This window comes from Lithobates pipiens, unplaced genomic scaffold (genome assembly GCF_037356315.1).
Source record: "Lithobates pipiens isolate NorthernLeopardFrog02 unplaced genomic scaffold, aLitPip1_a1.2 Scaffold_62, whole genome shotgun sequence".
Lineage (NCBI taxonomy): Eukaryota > Metazoa > Chordata > Amphibia > Anura > Ranidae > Lithobates > Lithobates pipiens.
The window spans coordinates 1,618,734-1,641,026 of NW_027507884.1; the positions used below are offsets into that span (position 1 = coordinate 1,618,734).

The 22,293-nt window shown below is 45.7% G+C and overlaps 1 protein-coding gene across 2 annotated transcripts in view; it reads left to right on the forward strand.

Annotated features, from left to right (window-relative positions):
- The window catches only part of LOC143958862 (high affinity immunoglobulin gamma Fc receptor I-like), a 62,562-nt gene that overhangs the window by 34,583 nt on the left and 5,686 nt on the right, over nucleotides 1-22,293 (forward strand). Inside the window, exons 5-7 of one of the 2 annotated variants that reach the window (XM_077467841.1) lie at nucleotides 3,239-3,514; nucleotides 6,087-6,368; nucleotides 8,231-8,506. In XM_077467841.1, coding sequence (XP_077323967.1) covers nucleotides 3,239-3,514; nucleotides 6,087-6,368; nucleotides 8,231-8,506 — 834 coding nt within the window. The remainder of the gene's footprint in view (nucleotides 1-3,238; nucleotides 3,515-6,086; nucleotides 6,369-8,230; nucleotides 8,507-22,293) is intronic. The other variant, XM_077467842.1, reaches the window with a different exon arrangement.

A 22,293-nucleotide genomic window follows, 5' to 3' on the forward strand; every position in this document is an offset into this window, starting at 1 on the left:
GGAAGAGGACACAGCCTGCAACATCTACTATTATCATATCAACCGTGAATATGAGTTTTGCCTGGAGGAGTGGAAGGAGTAGTCACGTTCATTAGAGTGCTGACACCTCCAAACATTGTACAGCTCCTCCTCTTGCAGTAGGTATTGTAATGAGGGTAAAGACCGTCGGGACTTGGTAGTAGTGTCCACAGTATAGTCTGATGTGATGTTATAGTCCCCACACATAATCAAAGCACCCTTTCTCATCTCCTTGATTTTTTTAAGCGTCCTTCTAAGAAATCCCATCTGGTGGGAGTTGGGTGCGTACAGACTTACTATTGTATAAGTTCTGTTGTTGAGAGATCCAACCACAACTAGATACCTCCCCCCCCCCCCCCCGGGTCAGTTATTGTTAACTCATGTGAGAAGGTCACACTATCCTTGATGGCAATAATTACTCCCTTCCATTTTTGCGGTGCAGAGGCAAAGTAGACGTGTGGAAAATTTTTGTTTTTAAAAGGAGGAGGATCAGATTTTATGAAGTGCGACTCCTGAATACATAGCACATCAGCATGGAGTTTTTGGGCTTCCTTCCATAATGAGGCCCTCTTCACTGGATGGTTTAAACAGTGGACATTAAATGATACTATTGTTAGTGTCATTAGTGAGAAGCAAGGTGATAGTCAGCGTACCTCCAAAGGCAGGGCAGGGTGGTGGGGGCCCCTGGGCTTGAGTCACTTTCGGGCCCTACCTTCTATACATTACCATATTTATCGGCGTATAACATGCGCCGGCATATAACACGCACCCCAAGTTTAGGAGGGAATTTTAAGGAAAAAAAACATACATTTAAATGCCCATCAATGCAGCCTTATCAATGTCAATCTGCAGCCCTGCCCATCCATCTACAGCCTTGTCCAGTGTAATTTTCAGCCTCATCATTGCAGTCTTGAAGTTTAAACTTCAACTTAAAGTTTAAAAATGGTACCCCCGAGATAGAGTCCTCTTGGTGGCTCTCGGTGGCTCTCGGGTCCTCTCCCAGTCCCGAGCAGAGAGTAGCCGAGTGTACTCGGCTCGGCTCACAGTCACACCCAGTCCCTGTGTTATGTCCATCATAGGGCGGGACTGGGCTTGACTGAGCTGAATTGAGTACACTCGGCTATGTATCTCGGGAAGGGCCCACTATTGGGTGGGGCCCATGGGCTTGAGCCCAGTCAAGCCCAATGGTAAGTCCAGCCCTGACCAAAGGGACCATTCCTCTCCATCTTAGCTGTTGATCTGTAAGTTGGAGGTCTTCCGTGAGTGTACCCAATGATAGTTCCATCATAGGTTAGTTCATCTCTAATTGGAAAAGGAAGGGGTTGAGGAAAAAAACAGAACAAAGAAAAACAGCAACATAAGTGAAAAAAACTGTTAAAGAACCGTGGCTTAAGCCATATGCATAAAAAGAACAATTCAACCATGAATCTGGTGGCAGCAATGCTGCACATTGTGTAATCGGGGGGAAAGTGGAACACTCAAGGTTCCATTGTGCCAAGAGGATCAAAAAGCTCAGGTGTAGATAGTAATCCGGGTGTTCAATTATTGCGCTTAGGGGATTTCTTTTTGTGTGACACCACTTGCCAAACGTCCTGTGTTTCTACCGTGGATGTCGTCGCTGGAGTCTCACTGTTCAAAGCAGGAATTATATCCCAGATTCTAAGACGGACCAAACCTTCATGGAGGTTGTTGATTACTGATGTTTGATCATATTTAGTTACAGTCAGCTTGGATGGGTAGCCCCACTGGTAAATGATGGCATGATTGCGCAGAGCTTTCGTGATGGGCAAGAGAGCTTTCTGTTTCTGCATAGTGAATTGCGATAAATCCGCAAAGAGTTATATAGCGGCATATCTCTTGGGTGGTTGTTTGTTGTTGCGGAAGGCTGACATGAACCTCTCTTTTACAGGGAAAAAGTGGACCCTCATCAGAACGTCCCTGGGAATGTTATCTGGGAGATGAGATGGCTTTGGCAGGCGGTGAATCCTATCAATCACCAGGTCCGAGCTAGGCGAGTCAGGTAGAAAAGCTCCCATAAGCTCCTGGGCGTATTGCTACAATTGCCCTGGTGGTATAGATTCAGGGATACCCCGGACATTATGTTATTTCTTCTGGACCTGTCTTCCAGGTCCGCGACCTTTGCTTTCAGCCAGGCCACCTCATCTGTTTGTTCATTATGGGCATCTACCAGAGAATTGAATGTAGAATCAAACTCCCCTATTTTGTGCTCCACGTGATCAACTCATTCCCCTAGTTCGTTAATGTCAGATTTAAACCCCCTCATACACTCCATCATATCAGTATCTAGCAAACTACGTAGGGAGACAAGCATATCTTTAAGTTTAGTGTCCGACACAGGCTGATTAGATGTGGGGAAGGAATTGATTGTATCCGCCAGCTCTCTAGTGTCATCTAATGGCTCCTGATCTCCACTCAACTTCCCTTTGTCAAGGTCTGCCGCCATGCGGGGTCTAGACTTAGCGGGCTGAGAGACAGTGGGGTGGATGCTTTAGGAGACTGGCGGTGTGATCGACCTTGCAATCCCGGGCTCGGAGTTGCCGAGCTGGATCCGCTGGAGGCAGAGGGAGAGGTGCCGCCGGCGCCATCTTGGCTTAGGCCACGGGGTGTCCGCGGGAAAAACTGCAGTTTTTGCAACTGGGACAAACCTTTCTGCTTGAGGGCCATCCCGGTATGTCGTCTGCCTCCCTGGGTAAACTCTGGAGCAGGGTCTTTCGTGCAGGAACACTTCTGTGCATTGTAATTCCTCTTGGTGGCACGGAGCTATCGTCTCAAGCGTCCATGCGGTAGCTCGGTAGCCACGCCCCCCTCCCGGTAAACCTTACACCATTAATCTACATTACTGGACCAAAGACCCTTGGGAGGTAGGGTTCCTGGGTGAGAGTATGTTTAATAGGATTTTAGCTTTAAGGTCTAATTTTATTGCCCCTCAACAAATAATTAATCTGTAGATTGCAGGAAATAATTTCACTCCAGACCTGTTGTAAGGAACTGCACAAAATTGTTGATAGATACCATGGCTATCAGCAAAAATGTGTTCACCACCTTTAAAGCAACATCACATTTTAAAAATGTAGAGGAAATAAATTAAGTACAGACTATCTTGAACATTCACAGATGAACCTATAAAATCTACAGTAGTGATTCCTTTGGGTGCTGCTAAAATAATAGAGGTTTACTGTTTGATATTTATAATTTACAGAACTCTTCGCAACTCCAGAAATAAAGGTGACCCCATTTCCAGTAATGGAAGGAGATAATGTAACTGTGACATGTCATACGAATGTGTCTCCGTACAGACCAGAGACAGAACTGCAGTTTTCTTTCTACAAAGCTGAACAGAATGTTCAGAGATTTGGATCCTCTGACCAATATGGATTCCAGTCTGCTAAACTGGAGAATTCTGGGAAATATTACTGTGAAGTTTCTGGCAGAATGATAGTGAAGAGAAGTAAAGAGCTTAACATTGAAATAAATGGTAAGTATAAATCAAGAATTGATAGATATAGTGAAATATTTGGTAAGGGTGACCAGAGAGAAATACTTTCTAAGAGCGGCATATCGAGATCTTGGAAGTAAATGGTAAATGTGTAGGAAACTGACCACTGGGCAGTAACACATGTTATGGAAATGAAAGCAAATGTTTTTGTAAGGAATGTCATCTATTAAAAAGACACCTACCAAAATGAACATATGTGGGATTCAATTGCTGATGGTCTTCTGACAATGCTAGTCACCTGGCTATCACACCACGTATGCACCAAGTGAAGCCAAAACTCCAATTGTATACAATTGTTCCAGGTCAATGACTTTCAACTGATTAAATGAAGAAGATAAAAAAAACAGGCAACAAGCATTTCCCAAGAAAGATTACAATGGCAGCCACAGTGGCTCTATCACATTTGGTTTTCTTAAGCTTAAAATTGATATAGGCATGTTTGAAGATCTGAATATTTTCTAATGTCTATGGTTTCAGAAGCTACCAATTTCTAACCACTCTCAGGAAGAATAGGCAATCCTAAAAAAAACTTTGCCCAATCACCATTGACCCTCTGGGCACTCCTCTCCATCCCTTTGCACTAGTGTAAACATGTATGCTTGGCCAAGTTGAGCACATCTGTTTCTGAAGAACTTCATTGGATTTTTACTGAGATGTCAAACCACCATCTGAAGTCTAATATGTACCCCACAAGGCTACCTATCAAAGTGCCATATATTTTTTTCCCCATGGAAAAACAGACTCTATTTTATGTCTGCCATAAAAAAAATATAACCAAGCATTGATTCAGATTATGCTTGGTGTGCTGTTTTTCTCTTCATCACTGGATTCTGTACAGTACCATTGCAAAGCCACGCACCCACCTTTCACAAGGGTTACCTATGGATGTCTGTGCTATATGGTTTGAGAAATAACAATTAAAACATGACAGATGTTCTAACCCTTTAACGCTTTAAACTAAAAATAAAAATTTTGGTTTAGATACACTTTGTACAAAAATGTACATTGTAACAAAAAAATGGAAACTATAGCGCCACACCATTGCTAAGAGGTCCAGATACGACTTTATTTCTTTATTACTTTATTATTATTATTACTACTACTACTATTATTACTTTATTATTATTTATTACTTTATATAACTTACTCCAAAATCAGGGGGACAATCCAAAAAACGAAACGTCCCACAGTCTTCTTGAGTGCTTTCATCATTTACCGCTTCCTCCCAGTCTGAATATAGAGATCACATATTCCAAACCACTGACAACCACACACCAGGCAGTACTCATTTTATTGTTCAACATAAACTGTTTATTAGTACACAAAATACAGTCTTTTATACATTTGAAGAGGGGGTTCGCCCCTCCTGCTCATATTACTTTAACAATATACCTGTAACCAGAAACAAAAATTCAGCTAATTAACTAATTATTTTCAGACTAGGTGATATCACCCTTCAGGTCCTAGCCTTGTTGTCTCCTAGCTCCCTAACTACAATACATAATATCAACACAGAACTCCTTCACACAATAGCAGAGTTAATTAACACAAACAACACTGGGTGAAAGACCCTTCAGACTAGTAGACAACAGGAGACCCAGGACTTTCCAGATCTCATTAAACAGCATTCCTTTCACACACATCTGCTATGAGTCCCACAATGGCAGAGACCATCATGGCCTCATTAATAATGTCCTTTTGCATTACATAACAAAAAATCTTCCTAAATGCTTGTAGCTCCCTCAAATGCCAGGGCCCATAGTCCATAGGCTAACATTAAGTCCCCTCCAAAAGCCCCCGTCCTGGGTGAGTCTGTCACAGTATCCAACTCATTTTGTGGGTCCAAGAGCACCACCTTCATCAAGGCTTTAATGGTAACAATGTGAATAGACTAGAAGTGAACTGAACCTATAACAGTATTTCTTCCAGTGTGATTACAAGCACAGGTCTTTCCAGCAGCTGGTTTGAGAAACCAGCAAGACCCATGCTTGTAATCACACTGGAAGAAATACTATTATAGGTCCAGTTCACTTCCAGTTTATTCACATTTTTACTAGTAAAGCCTTGATGAAGGGGATGCTTTTGGACCCACAAAATGATTTGGATACGTTTTGGATTGTCCCCCTAACTTTTGTTTGAATGAAGCTGTATGCTAGCAGTGGTACGGAGCTTCAATTTCCATTTTTGTAACATTACATTGCAAGCCAAGGTGGTTGTGGAGATCCTTTGGGGTGTAGGAGCTGCCTAATCCAGATCAACATAAATATTTTAAGATAACAATACCAATGAGATAACCATTTGGGTCCTGGGATATTTTTCCACTTTCCTCAACTGTTTAAAATAGGAGGAGTCAAGCACCATCATGACATTTTCCTAGACAAGAAGCACAGCATACCCAAGTAACAACCAAATCTGGTTACCCCCATACACAAGACATTTACAGTTAAAATTTAGTTTTTGAAACCCTAAAGCATGTAAGTGAGCTTTTCACATTCACACAGGTCATATTTTACAACTATTTTATTTTTGTTTCGTTTATTCTCTCCTTCAGAGCTGTTTACTCAATCAGAAATCATAATGACTCCAAATGAAATGATAGAAGGAGAAAATATGACCCTGACCTGTCACACAGAACGTAGTCAACTCATTCCTGATACAGGTCTGGAATTTGCTTTTTACAGAGATGGACAAAATGTCCAGGAATTCAGTTTATCTAACCAATATGAAGTCCAGTCCGCTGAGACAAAACATTCTGGGAGTTATTCCTGTAAAGTGAGGTCTTCAACCAAAAAAATCACAAGGAGCAGTAAAGAGTTATACATCCAGATACAAGGTGAGCAGAACAGGTGCCATTGTCTTGTCATCTAAGCCCTTGTACACACGGTCGGATATTCCGAGGGAAAATGTCCGATAGGACCGTGTTGTCAGATAATCTGATTGTGTGTGGGCTCCATCGGACTGTTTCCATCGGAATATCCGACGGACCAAAGTTTTCCAGCTTGGCTATAAAATTGTCCGACAACATGATCCGATCGGACCTTGTCCTATCATGTGTAGAGAATTCCGATCGGACAAAGTGCCACGCATGCTCAGATCAAATTCCTACATCAAAGCTATTGGCTACTAGCCTGAACGTAGTCCCGTCGTAACAAAATAACGTCATCACATTCTGAACGATCGAATTTTCCGACAACTTTGTCCAACCGTGTGTATGCAACAGTTTCGGACAAAATCCGCCGGACAAAATCTGTCGGACAAAATCCGACGGATTTGGTTGTCGGAATGTCCAACCATGTGTACGGGGGCTAAGAGGAACACATTGGTTTACTATTTACTATACTGTGCATTTGTGAATTTTACTATATATACTTCCGTATACTAAAAAACACAACAATTAATGTTGACAATGATGAACTTTTCAGGCATAAATATAGATATAGCAAAAAGAAGGGGGGTAATTTTAAACAATTTTTATTTAAAAAAAAACAAACAGAATCTCAATGCTTCAGAGCATAATCTTTCACTGTCTAGTATATTGTAAGTACATCACATTTTACATATAGTCCCATAGGCATCCAACTTAGGGGCATCAAGGAACAAAAACCATCAATACAAAAAATACAGTTTATACAGACAGTGTATCATAGACAAATCAGCTCAGAGATACTCAAATGCTCTACGTGTTACGCGTTCACAATAACGCTTCATCAGGAGTTATGACTTTTTATTCCCTATGGATAGCCAGACAGGAAAAAAAAGTGTAAGGCAGAGGTCAGGCAGTAGTGTAGCCAATATATCATATACAAAAAGGCACAAGGGGAAAGCGAAGACTCCAGAGATATAGGACAAGAAAAAGGAAGAAGGGTTATATAACCCGTGATCTTCCAACTATTTCCCAGTAACTTCCGACCTGGCCTTGAGGAGGAGGGGGAGAAGAAGAAGAAAGTCACCCCTCAGTATCTTCCTAGCCACACACCAGGGCAGCTGTGCTGAGATTCCGTTCGTTTTTTTTTTTTATTAAAATTGTTTAAAATTACCCCCCTTCTTTTTGCTATATCTATATTTATGCCTAAAAAGTCCATCATTGTCAACATTAATTGTTGTGTTTTTTTAGTATACGGAAGTATATATAGTAAAATTCACAAATGCACAGTATAGTAAATAGTAAACCAATGTGTTCCTCTTAGCCCCCGTACACACGGTCGGATTTTGTCCGACGGATTTTGTCCGAAACTGTTGCATACACACGGTCGGACAAAGTTGTCGGAAAATCGTTCTGAACCGTCGTCTATGATACACTGTCTGTATAAACTGTATTTTTTGTATTGATGGTTTTTGTTCCTTGATGCCCCTAAGTTGGATGCCTATGGGACTATATGTAAAATGTGATGTACTTACAATATACTAGACAGTGAAAGATTATGCTCTGAAGAATTGAGATTCTGTTTGTTTTTTTTAAATAAAAATTGTTTAAAATTACCCCCCTTCTTTTTGCTATATCTATATTTATGCATAAAAAGTCCATCATTGTCAACATTAATTGTTGTGTTTTTTATTAAATTTAAATATCGGGACGCGGCATGTGTTTTATGTAATGTATCCCCAGGACCACCCTGTGGTAGATACATACCATTTTTTACTTCTGTATGCTGATCTTGTCTTATATGCTTACAGTTATATTAATTTCCTATACAGAGCTCTACTCTCAGCCAGAAATTGAGATGATCCCAGACTTGGACATAGAACGCAATCAAACGATCCTAACATGTAATACAATTGTAATGAGAAATGACATTGAACTGCAGTTTGGTTTCTACAAGAATGGACAGAAACTTCAGGAATTCGGTTCTTCTCATCAGTATGTAATCCCATCAACTCAGCTGGAGGATCCGGGAAATTATTATTGTGAAGTAAGATCTTCAAGGAACGGTGTGAAAAAAAGGAGCGAGGAATTAACTGTGGGCCAACAAGGTAGTTCTAACATATTTTCAAAGAAAGGCCTCAATAACAGTTGACTATAAACATGCTGTGCTTACTAATCTGATTGGCCAAGTTTTTTTGGGACAAATGAGATATGAGCCCTTTCTTTGAAGTAGTATAACAAGCTGCATTCCTGGCAAAGCTCATCATCTAGTGGGATACATTGGTGAATATGTGATATCTATCTATCTATCTATCTATCTATCTATCTATCTATCTATCTATCTATCTATCTATCTATCTATCTATCTATCTATCTATCTATCCTCTGCATACTTTCAAGAAAAAGAGAAATACACATATCCTGGGATGTAATAATATCCCACAAACCCAAGTCTCCGTCATGGAAATAAGGATAGAAAAGGTTGAGCACCCCTCCAAAAAGTGGGACTTTAAACTGGCAAAACACTACTGAATTTCTTAAAAGATTATTTTATTATACAAAAAAAGAAAAACCAAACTAAAAAAAAAATCATCACATGATGATTACTAAAACATACACTGACATATAACACAGTTACACATAACATAATATCTTGCAAATAGAATGTGAAGATACATATACAGAGTCGTTTCTCTCCAGTATCCAATAATACTTTCAGTTAAGCAACATGCGGTATAAGCTTAACGGTACCCAGCATGTTTCAAGTTCGAAGTGCTTTCATGAGGGTAATTATATAGGAGGATTAATATTTGAGATATGGTGGGGGCGTGGCCGACCGAGCGCTGTGATGGACGCCTAAGTCTACAGCTCCGCTCGTCCACCGGAGAGATTCGCTGTGTACGGAGCGCACCGGCAACCAGTCCACACCGACCAGTAGCGATCGAAGTGCCTAAACACCGAGGGGATGTCCCGGCGAAGGAAAACCACGCCGCAACCCCAGAAACTACAAGCTTTCTTCGTGACCAGGCCGCGCGATCTGCCACAAGATGGCGGCGGCGCGAAACCGCTACACCATCCGCACCAGGCCGCAAGGCGCCACACGGACCAGGAAGGACAGGCAGCGGCAGCTACACAGCCCGGAGGGCACAGCAGCTCCACTTCAGGCTCCTCCAGCCCTTCCACCCGGAGTCCGGTTAAGTCCAAGCCGCCGTTAACCCCCCCACAGCTCCAAGCCTGGACATGGAGGTAAGCGGACAGCAAGGCACTCATACAACACAGGCCTCACGACTGCCGGACCCCATAGCAGAGTTTCCTACAGAGGACAGGCCTGTGTCAGATACTGTGCTGAAGGAGATGTTGCTTTCTCTCAGATCCGCTTTGCATACTGGTATGGTGCAAGCAATTAACCAATGTCGCTCTGAAGTGCAAGCTGTGGGTTGCAGGGTGGATAGAATAGAACATCAATTGGAAGAACATGCAGCCTCTCACAATGTCATGGTGGAAGCGCATAGGGCCCATGGGGAAGAAATCGCATGGCTCAAGGACAAGGTCGCAGACCTTGAGGACAGATCTAGAAGGAACAATTTGAAACTAAGGGGTGTCCCTGAATCAATCTCTCCATCTCAGCTTCTACAGTATGCCCAAACGCTATTCTCAACATTGATACCGGATCTGTCTGTACAAGACCTGATAATTGATAGAATCCATAGGATCCCTAAGCCCTCTTATCTCCCTGAAGGCACCCCACGGGACATACTAATGAGGATTCACTTCTTCCACGTTAAAGAACGCATTCTCCACACTGCACGCAGCGCTGCTACTCTGCCATCACAATATGCTGACATGCAATTATTGCCTGACTTATCTAGACACACACTGGAAAGACGGCGCAATCTGGCTACTATAACTAAGGCCCTGAGGAACCACAAAATTCTCCACAAGTGGAAATACCCTGCCTCTTTGATTGTAACACACAACGGTGTTTCAATAACCATCATAACACTGAATGAAGGTATAGCTGTGCTCAGGGAATGGGGGATTTTGCCTGAACAACATACACAACTATCTCCTACCCAAGACCCCAGGTCTATTCCCGCAGAATGGCAAGTAGTGTCCCACAAACGCCATGGCAAGAAACACACCGGTGGCAGCTCATAAGCTCATTTCTGAAGTCATTCATTCTCTCCGGCGACTAGGAGCCTATTGAGTCTCCTTTCACCCCCGTTCATCAGTTAGCAGCTACGACTGCACGTGGATCAGTTTGAGATCCCATTTTTATGATGACTTTACATTCCTTTTTTCTTGTTCTGTCTTGTTTTTATCTCTTGTTTTTTACATACAGCAGCCGACCTCGCCTTCACCTGTCTGATTTCCTGACGTCTCTCGAGTTTTCCACAGAAGCTTGTCTCCAACGGACTACGCATGGTATAGTAGATAACACCGCATTGCCTCTCATTTACATCCACCTTCTCGGCATAAATGACCATTAACTGCATGTCACTGAATGCTCGGGGGCTTAACCACCCTGCCAAAAGATTCTCCTTATGGAAAGAAGCAAACACACATAAGGCTGACATACTTTGCGTGCAGGAAACCCATTTTCACACTCACAAAACCCCTGCTTGCAGTCATAGAGACTATCCGCATGTTTTCTTGGCTTGCAACCCGAAAGGCAAAAAAGGTGGCGTATTATTAGCAATAAGGAACACTATCACCTTTCAATTGAAGGAGTCCTTCATAGATGATGGGGGGAGATACCTCATCGTCACCGGTGATATCAACTCCAAGCCATATACCATTGTGACTCTTTATGCACCGAATTCACATCAGACTCGCTTTATAAAGAAAGTATTCAAAAAGACTCACTCCATGCTGTACGGCCAGGTCATTATTGGTGGGGACTTCAATCTAATTGCAGACTCTAACCTGGACACTACATCCACCGTCCTCAAAAGACCTATCGTTCTACAACCTCTTCTACATACCCATGAATTGTTCGACACCTGGAGGTGTTTACATGCAACTGAAAAAAATTATACCTTTTTCTCTAAGAGACATTGTTCGTATTCACGCATAGACCTTTTTTTGACGGACAAATGGTTATTACAACGCATATCAGATGCTCGAATACATGATATCACTTGGTCTGACCATGCAGTCATAACAATGTCTATTCAAGAACAGGGTGTCCCCCCCTCCTCCCCCATCTGGCGCTGTAATGTTAGAACTATTCAGGAACCAACACTACTCCCAGTGATCTCTCAGCACCTCACAGAATTTTTTCAAATAAACAATTCTCCTGATACAAACCCTTTTACACTCTGGAATGCTCATAAAGCATACATGAGGGGTATTCTAATCCAATTGGGAGCCAGGGAAAAAAGGAAACATACACAAAAATTGCAACACGCATTAGATACTCTTCACAAAATGGAAGCTCAAAACAAACATTCACCGTCGCCATCTTTGGCTACAGAAATATCCAAGATTAGGGAAACTTTGAGGGAACTGCTCACACACCAATATGATAAACATCTACGGAGATTGCAACTTCACACTTATGCAAATGCCAATAGAGCAGGGAAATACTTGGCTAACAGAATTAAACAGGCTCGTGTGAAAACTAGAATTGCGCATATCCTACACCCTACCAAGCAGTACAAAATTACCAACCCACAAGAAATAGCGAACCAATTTGCTGACTACTATGAATCCTTATACAACTTACATAAAGATACCACAGTTCCCCAACCCATGATGTCAGATATCACTAATTTCCTTGCACGGGTTAACCTCCCTTCGTTGACGGAAGATCAATTATCCTTGCTTAATGATCCATTCTCGATTCGGGAAATTTCCCAAATTATAATGTCCACTCCTAATGGTAAATCCCCGGGCCCAGATGGGTTTAGCAATGAATATTACAAGGTCTTCAAGGAGACTATAGCCCCATACATGTTAGAAGCCTTCGAAAAGGCAAAACATGGATCACACTTTCCTCCTGAGATGCTGAGAGCTCATATTGTGACCCTTCCCAAACCCGGCAAAGACCCCAACACACCCGCCAATTTTAGACCCATATCGTTACTCAACTCAGATATAAAAATCTATGCTAAGTTATTAGCCAAACGTTTGATGCACATAATTCCACATATTGTTAAGCGCGACCAGATGGGTTTTGTGAGGGGGAGGCAAACCTCTGACGCTACACGTCGTATTATAGATATTGTCCATCATGCTGTTAAATCTAGAACGCCTTCTCTGCTTCTTTCAATAGATGCAGAGAAGGCGTTCGACCGTGTTCACTGGAAATATATGGAAGCGGTGTTGACTACTTTTGGTTTCCGAGGCCCCATAGTGACTGCGATAATGGCTCTATATTCATGTCCGTCAGCACAGGTATACTCCTCGGGCATATTATCCAAGCCATTTAATATTTCTAACGGCACACGCCAAGGCTGCCCCCTATCTCCTACAATCTTCAATCTTATGATGGAACCTCTAGCAGAAACTATTCGAGCACACTCTCATATTACAGGGTTTACATTGGGACGTCAAAAACATGTCATCAACTTATTTGCCGACGATGTTATACTTATGTTGACGGACCCAGGCACCTCTCTCCCTCAGGCTCATAAGGTGTTATCCACTTTTGGGGAAATATCCTACTACAAAGTGAACTTTACTAAATCTCTAGTCTTAGGCCGCGTACACACGGGCGGACTGTTCGCCCAACCTTGTCCGCTGAACAGTGTTTGGGCGGACAGTCCGCTCGTGTGTGGGCTTTCAGCGGACAGTTTCAGCGGACAGTTGGACGGACAAAGTCTTTCGGAAATTCCGAAAAACTGTCCGCTGAAACTGTGTTTGAGCGAACAGTCCGCCCGTGTGTGGGCTTGTCCGCTGTACTTTCGTAATGAGCGGACTGTTCCCGCTCGGAAAGTCCGCCCATTTCGAGCGCGTGTACAGGTAGGCGGGGCCCGCGAAGGAGACGTCGCGGGCTCCGCCGCCTGGAATGGGCTTAAAGGGGAACCCCAACGCCGAAAAAAATCGGCGTGGGGGTTCCCCCCAAGTCCACACCAGACCCTTGTCCGAGCACGCTACCCGGCCGGCCAGGAAAGGGGGGCGAGCGAGCGCGCCCCCCCTCCTGAGCCGTACCAGGCCGCGTGCCCTCAACATGGGGGGTGCCTTGGGGAAGGGGGGGCCGCGCGGCCCCCCCACCCCAAAGCACCTTGTCCCCATGTTGATGAGGACAAGGGCCTCTTCCCGACAACCCTGGCCGTTGGTTGTCGGGGTCTGCGGGCGGGGGGCTTATCGGAATCCGGGAGCCCCCTTTAAGAAGGGGGCCCCCGGATACCGGCCTCCCACCCTATGTGAATGAGTATGGGGTACAATGTACCCCTACCCATTCACCTGTGAACTAAAGTACAATAAAAAACACAACACAGAGAAAAAATATTTTATTGCACAGCTCCGGGGGTCTTCTCGCCGGACTCCTCCGCTATGTGTGTGTAGCTCTTTTGCTAGCGGAGGAGTCCGGCTTTCTTCCTCCCCGCCGCCGGCCTCTTCTCCCGACTTCGGGGGTCTTGTCCCCCTCTTCGGTTCTTCTGCCGGGCCACCGCGCCTGGTCCGGTGGCCCGGTCTTCTGTCGCCGTCTTCCGTTCTTCTGTCGCCGCCTTCGGTTCTTCTGCCGGGCCACCGCGCCTTCTTGTAGCTCTTTTACAGGCGGTGGCCCGGTCTTCTGTCGCCGCTGTCGTCGCCGCCGCCTTCCGTTCTTGTTCTTCTTCTTGTTCTTCTTCTTCTCCTGGAGATGTTGACTCGACGAGCTCTCCGGCCGGAATGCCAGAGCCGCGCTGTGCGGTCACTTATATAGTGACAATGGGGCGGTGTCACATGGTATATGTCACATGGGTTGGTCACATGGTGACCCCGCCCCCTTACGATGTCATAGTCCCCATGTGACATCAACCCATGTGACCAACCCATGTGACATATACCATGTGACACCGCCCCATTGTCACTATATAAGTGGCAGCGGAGCGTGTCCCTGGCATTCCGGCCGGAGAGCTCGTCGAGTCAACATCTCCAGGAGAAGAAGAAGAACAAGAAGAAGAACAAGAACGGAAGGCGGCGGCGACGACAGCGGCGACAGAAGACCGGGCCACCGCCTGTAAAAGAGCTACAAGAAGGCGCGGTGGCCCGGCAGAAGAACCGAAGGCGGCGACAGAAGAACGGAAGACGGCGACAGAAGACCGGGCCACCGGACCAGGCGCGGTGGCCCGGCAGAAGAACCGAAGAGGGGGACAAGACCCCCGAAGTCGGGAGAAGAGGCCGGCGGCGGGGAGGAAGAAAGCCGGACTCCTCCGCTAGCAAAAGAGCTACACACACATAGCGGAGGAGTCCGGCGAGAAGACCCCCGGAGCTGTGCAATAAAATATTTTTTCTCTGTGTTGTGTTTTTTATTGTACTTTAGTTCACAGGTGAATGGGTAGGGGTACATTGTACCCCATACTCATTCACATAGGGTGGGAGGCCGGTATCCGGGGGCCCCCTTCTTAAAGGGGGCTCCCGGATTCCGATAAGCCCCCCGCCCGCAGACCCCGACAACCAACGGCCAGGGTTGTCGGGAAGAGGCCCTTGTCCTCATCAACATGGGGACAAGGTGCTTTGGGGTGGGGGGGCCGCGCGGCCCCCCCTTCCCCAAGGCACCCCCCATGTTGAGGGCACGCGGCCTGGTACGGCTCAGGAGGGGGGGCGCGCTCGCTCGCCCCCCTTTCCTGGCCGGCCGGGTAGCGTGCTCGGACAAGGGTCTGGTGTGGACTTGGGGGGAACCCCCACGCCGATTTTTTTCGGCGTTGGGGTTCCCCTTTAAGCCCATTCCAGGCGGCGGAGCCCGCGACGTCTCCTTCGCGGGCCCCGCCTACCTGTACACGCGCTCGAAATGGGCGGATTTGCCTCCGCCTTACGTGGGCGAGTCCGTTCATTTCAAAAGTTGAGCGAACTGTTTGCCCAACCTTGTTCGTCAAACAGTCCGCTCGTGTGTGGGCAAGTCCGCTCATGCAAATTTTGAGCGGACTGTTTGATGAAACTGTTTGCCGAACAAGGTTGGGCGAACAGTCCGCCCGTGTGTACGCGGCCTTAGACCTAGGGGTGTCTTACTCTGCAAAACTTACTCTCCAAAAAACTCTACCATACACTTGGAGTAAGGGTTCCATTAAATACTTAGGCATTAATATAACCAATAACACTTCCACATTAGCTGCGGCAAATTTTGGTCCTCTTATAACCAAAATGTCCCACCAACTCAATGAGATAGCAAAAAAGGAACTGTCCTGGTTAGGCAAAATAGCAGCCTTTAAGATGGCCATATTACCACAGATCCTTTACCTATTTTGTTCATTGCCTATCCCAATTCCGTTGCGCTTTATTCGTGAAATGTCCACAACTTTATGGAAATTCACTTGGGGAGGTAGGAGAGCTAGATGTTCTCGTCCTAACCTCCATCCGCACAAAAGAGTTGGGGGAATGGGATACCCGGACTTATTAGATTACCTATGGGCCACTAGACTCGACCAACTCCGCCATTGGTTTCTCCCAGTAGACCAACCATTATGGGTAGACCTAGAAAAAGCACTACTGTAGACTACTGATGTCCGCCTATTTCTACTGAGTGATATGTGGGAAAACTGGCCTTTGGGACACATGTTGCCTTCGGTGCAGGTCTCTCTTCAAGCATGGAGACTCCTCCTCCAACTTGACTGTAGTGCCTCGCAAATTGTTCCTTATGATTTCCCCATAGAAATACTGGAGGCAAAACTCCCCCTGCTTTCGACGGTACAGTTGAAGGCGGGAGGAGCCCTTTCCATGTCAACACTGTTTACCAATGGCCAACCAAAGTCTGCTGACAGCATTATGAAGGAATTTAAGCTTCCGACCACATTATGGTTCTCCTGTCTCCGCATCTCCCACTATTTGAGGACACATCCACTCCCTGAGTTATTCCTACCCCCTAAAGTATGGCATTTCTACTCTACTGCCCAACATTCTATTAAAGGCATCACTCTCTTCTATAATCTCTTCCAGGATAAAACATCTTTCCATAAAACACCGAACCTTAAACGCTGGGAGAGAGATTTATCCACCAATTTCACTAACGAACAATGGTCTCAAGCTTTCCAGTCTATTCACCAAGCTTCTCACTGTGTTTCACATTGGGAAATGACCCTTAAAATTCTCAATAGATGGCATTATACACCAGTTAGAATCGCCACTTTCTTTTCAGGATCATCACCACTGTGTTGGAGAAATTGTGGTCAAATTGGCAATCTACTACACATGCTATGGGAATGCCCCAGCCTAACTAGCTTGTGGAATAATGTATTCCGCCTTATCTCATCCCTCACAGGTATTCTAACATCCCCCAATCCTGCCCTGGCTTTACTGCACATAGGTATCAATAATTTCCCCCCGGGAGACAGACCAGTTGTTACCCATATCCTACTGGCTACTAGGAATCTCATCCTACAACATTGGAAAAACACCCAGGCCATTAATGTTTCTGACGTACACACCCTAGTTAATAGATACCACACATTTGAACGCCTCCTAGCCATCAACAACCTAAATTGCCACAAATTTGATAACACTTGGGAAACCTGGTGCAAGAGCTTTAAACCTCACTCGTAGAGTAAGACCTTGATTACTTTACTAGCCTTAGGTTGGAGAATCATATCGTACTGATATGCATATGAATGTTCTTGAAACTGCTGTGGAAGGCATGCTGTGTGTACCAATGCATATTTACTGATATGTCCTTTTTTTTTTTTTTTTTTTTTTTCCCTGCCCTTGTTCTATTGTTTGTTCTTATTTTTATTTTTTATCTGTTTTGCTCTTGCATAACAATTATCCATGTATCTTGATTCATTACATGTAAACATTGTTGAACATCAATAAAAACTATTGATTAAAAAAAAAAAGAGAAAAAAAAAATATTTGAGATATGGTGAATGACACCGTAATCAAGCACATAAAGTATTGAAGCAAGAGTAGAATTGGCGTTGTCAATGGGTGGCGTGTGTGGAGGTTTTGGTTCAACCTACAGACTTGGAATATTATAGCCCAACAGGGGAAAATCATAAACCTGGTCCCTCCGATGGAAGGATATATAGCTAGAAGTAGAAGCTTAAAGTCTCAAATGGGGGTCTCACAGTATAAATAAATTAGGGATTCTGGTCAGAGTCCTGCATCAGTAATAAAACTGCATGGAAATGGTCACTATCGTTTCATTCAAGCTGTATTTGGGGGGTCGATGGGGCACGCCATCCACACTGACAAAGTCTGGAAAATATTTGTCTGGAAATAAGGATAGGTCTTAATACCCTAACAGATAAACCATAATGTGGTAAGTAGGGATGAGCCGAACACCCCCCGCTTCGGTTCGCACCAGAACTTTCGAACGGACCCCACGTTCGTTACGAACGTTAGAACCCCATTGAAGTCTATGGGACTCGAACGTTCGAAATGGAAAGTGCTAATTTTAAAGGCTAATATGCAAGATACTGTCCTAAAAAGGGTTTAGAGACCTGGATCCTGCCCCAGGGGACATGGGTCAATGCAAAAAAAAAGTTTTAAAAACGGCCATTTTTGCGGGAGCACTGATTTTAATGACGATTAAAGTGAAAAAAAAAAAGTGAAATATTCCTTTAAATATGGTGCCCGGGGGGTGTCTGTAGTATGCCTGTGAAGTGCCACGTGTTTCCCGTGTTTAGAACAGTCCCTGCACAAAATGACATTTAACGGAAATAACACCATTTAAAACTGCTTGCGGTTTTAATGTTATATCTGGTTCCTGCAATATGGTTGAAAATCATTCAGAAAAATGGCATGGGTAGCCCTCCCTGCCCATTACCAGCCTATTTGGGTCTTGTACACATATTAAGGGGAACCCCGTACCCATATTAAAAAAAGGAAATGCGTGTGGCCCCCAGGCCCTATATACTCAGAACAGCAGTATACAGGCGATGCAAACAAGACAGGGACTGTGTAGGTTTGTTGTGTTAAGTTGAATCTGTTTGTAATTTTCAACTGGTACATTTTTAAAGTGTAGCTCCAGTCAAAAAAACTATTTTTAAGCTTTTTGGAAAACATAGGGAAGGGTTATCACCCCTGTATAATTTGTTTTGTCGTCCATCTTTTTTCATCTCACTTGCTGCTGTCTCCTTGCGTTTGCAAGTAGGAAATGTTTGTAAGTTGGATGTTTGAAAGTAGGGGCCTGCCCTATATGCTCTGCAGAAATGGCGGAACAAGGTGTTGGTTTTGCCACAACATTGTAAGCCCTCAAAGTGACTCTTGGTGGGCGCTGGAGCGCCCTGCTGTGAACGATTATATCAAGAATTGTAATTACATGCCATTGTTGAACAGTGGTAGAAAAATTGACCTTTGGTGGTTGTGGTGCTGGTGGTGCCACAACACTATAAGTCCTCACCGTTACTCTGGGTGGGCACAGGAAGGGGCCCTCCTGTGAAATATTATATCAAGAATTGTAATTGCATGTCCCTGTTAAACAGGGGCAGAAAAATTTGGCCTTAGGCACTGCTGCTGGTGCCACCACACTGCAACCTCTTCCATATACTCTAGTTTTTTTGCTGGAATTAGCCCTGCTGCAAAGCATTGCATCAAAAATTGTACTTAAACGCCCCTGTTAAACAGGGGCAGAAAAATTGGGCCTTAGGCACTGGTGCTGGTGCCACCACACTGCAACCTCTGCCATATACTCTAGTTTTATTGCAGGAATTAGCCCTGCTGCAAAGCATTGCATCAAAAATTGTATTTAAACGCCCCTGTTAAACAGGGGCAGAAAAATTGGGCCTTAGGCACTGGTGCTGGTGCCACCACACTGCAACCTCTGCCATATACTCTAGTTTTATTGCAGGAATTAGCCCTGCTGCAAAGCATTGCATCAAAAATTGTAATTAAACGCCCCTGTTAAACAGGGGCAGAAAAATTGGGCCTTAGGCACTGGTGCTGGTGCCACCACACTGCAACCTCTGCCATATACTCTAGTTTTATTGCAGGAATTAGCCCTGCTGCAAAGCATTGCATCAAAAATTGTAATTAAACGCCCCTGTTAAACAGGGGCAGAAAAATTGGGCTGCTGGCATCACCCAGAACCAAAAATGTTCTTCCAACATATCAGCGGAGGAGGAAGAGGATAGACAATCAACATAACAGGACAGTCACTCAGCATCAGCATAGGCAGTCTTGAAGGGATGTGGTATTTCAAAAAAATTATTCGGTTACATCAGCTTCAGGTGCTTGGTAGCTGTGGGTGATCCAAGACTGATTCATCTTGATGAAGGTCAGTCGATCAACTGATTCGGTGGACAGGCGCACCCTGTGATCGGTAACAAAGCCACCAGCAGCACTGAAGGTGCGTTCCGAAAGAACGCTGGATGCAGGACAGGCCAGTAGCTCAATTGCATACTGTGCAAGCTCTGGCCAGTGATCCATCCTCAAGATCCAGTAAGCCAGAGGATTTTCGGTGGGAAAGGTGTCCAAGTCTGACCTTGCCCCTAGGTATTCCTGCACCATGTAAATCAGACGCTGGCGATGGGTGCTGGAACCAATCATACCTTGGGGCTGCGGACTAAAAAATTGCCTGAAAGCATCAGTCAGACGGCCACCTTCTCCACCGCTCCTTCTGACCGATGCCTCAGCAACACGTTGTCCAGGACCAGGAGTTTGTAACCTCCCAGTCTCTGGGAACGCGTTGCACAGAGCTTTCTGCAAGGCCTCCCGGAGATGTCTCATCCTCTGCTCCCTCTGCGATGGCAAGATAAGGTCGGCAACCTTACCTTTGTACCGTGGATCAAGGAGAGTGGCCAGCCAGTAATGGTCCCTCTCCTTGATCCGAAGAATACGAGGATCCTTCCGCAGGCTTTGCAGGATCAGGGAGGCCATGCAGCGTAGGTTAGCTGAGGCATTCGGTCCGGAGTCCTCTGGGTCACTAAGGACAACATGATCCGCAGCTACCTCCTCCCAGCCACGTACAAGTCCATGTGTTTCTTGGGACTGTAAATCATCCCTATAAGACTGCTGCTGCTGCTGCTGCTGCTGATGCTGAGTGCCAGCCTCCACCTCCATGCTGACACAATCATCCTCCTCCTCCTCTTCCTCCTCCTCATCCTCTTCCTGTGTGATGGGTGGCACAGCAGGAACACTGTCTGGATAAAGGGGGCCTTGAGAGGCAAGGAAGTCCTCCTCTTCCTGCCTCTGTTCTGCCTCAAGTGCCCTGTCCATTATTCCACGCAGCGTATGCTCCAAGAGGTGGACAAGAGGTACAGTGTCACTGATGCATGCACTGTCACTGCTCACCATCCTTGTGGCCTCCTCAAACGGTGACAGGACAGTGCATGCATCCCTGATCATGCCCCACTGGCGTGGTGAGAAAAAACCAAGCTCCCCTGACCCTGTCCTGGTGCCGTAGTCGCACAGGTACTCATTGATGGCCCTCTGCTGCGTGTGCAGCCGCTGCAGCATGGCCAATGTTGAGTTCCATCTGGTGGGCATGTCACATATAAGGCGGGTCTTGGGTAGGTTCAACTTCTTTTGGAGCTCAGCCAGCCGAGCACAGGCATTAAATGATCGGCGGAAATGCACACAGACTTTCCTGGCCTGCTTCAGGACATCCTGTAAGCCGGGGTACCTGCCCAAGAACTGCTGCACCACCAGGTTAAGGATGTGAGCTACACAGGGCACATGGGTCAGTTGTCCCTGTCGGAGGGCGGAGAGGAGGTTGGTGCCATTGTCGCAAACCACCATTCCTGGCTTAAGCTGCCGTGGCGTCAACCACCTCTCGGCCTGCCCCTGCAGAGCTGACAAAACATCCGCCCCAGTGTGGCTCCTGTCCCCCAAACAAACCAGCGCAAGCACGGCATGGCATCGTTTTGCCTGCGTACTTGCGTAGCCCCTGCAACGCCTACGGTGCACCGCTGGTTCTGAGGACAGAGCACTGGAAGAGGCCATGGAGGAAGAAGAAGAGGAGGGGGTGGAGGAGAGAGGTGTGTCACAACCAATAGTAGCATTTTGGAGGCGTGGTGGCGGAACAACCTCCAACACTACTGCACCTTGTCCTGCATCCTTCCCAGCAGCCAGAAGAGTGACCCAATGGGCCGTGAAAGACAGGTAACGTCCCTGTCCATGCCTGCTGGACCATGAGTCAGCGGTAATATGCACCTTACCGCTGACCGCCCTGTCCAGCGAGGCAAGGACATTGCCTTCCATATGCCGGTAGAGAGCCGGAATCGCCTTCCGTGAGAAAAAGTGGCGTTTGGGGACCTGCCACTGAGGAACCGCACATTGTACAAACTCACGGAAGGGGGCCGAGTCTACCAACTGAAAAGGCAGCAGTTGAAGTGCTAGCAATTTAGCCAAGCTAGCATTCAACCGCTGGGCATGTGGATGGCTGGGAGTAAACTTCTTCCGCCGGTCCAGCAGCTGGGGCAGGGACATTTGCCTGCTATAATCGGACGTGGGTGTACCGCTAGCAGAGTTCCCGGAAGCACTTGGCTGTGACACACCTAATTCTACACCTTCATTCCTCTCAGAGCAGGTTTCAGAGAGGACTGAAGGTCTAGTGGGGTTGGAGATGCCAGCTGATGAGGAGCAAGGAGAGGTCCGCTTTGTTCTTTGGTGTGGGTCTTTGAGGTACGCTTGCCAACGAGCTGCATGGCAGGTCAACATATGTCTGGTCAAGCATGTGGTGCCCAAGCGGCTGATGTTTTGGCCACGTGAGATACGCTTGAGACATATGTTGCAAATAGCAGCGGTGCGATCTGATGCACTCGTCTCAAAAAAGGCCCACACCAAAGAACTTTTAGAATAACGCGCAGAGGCAGCG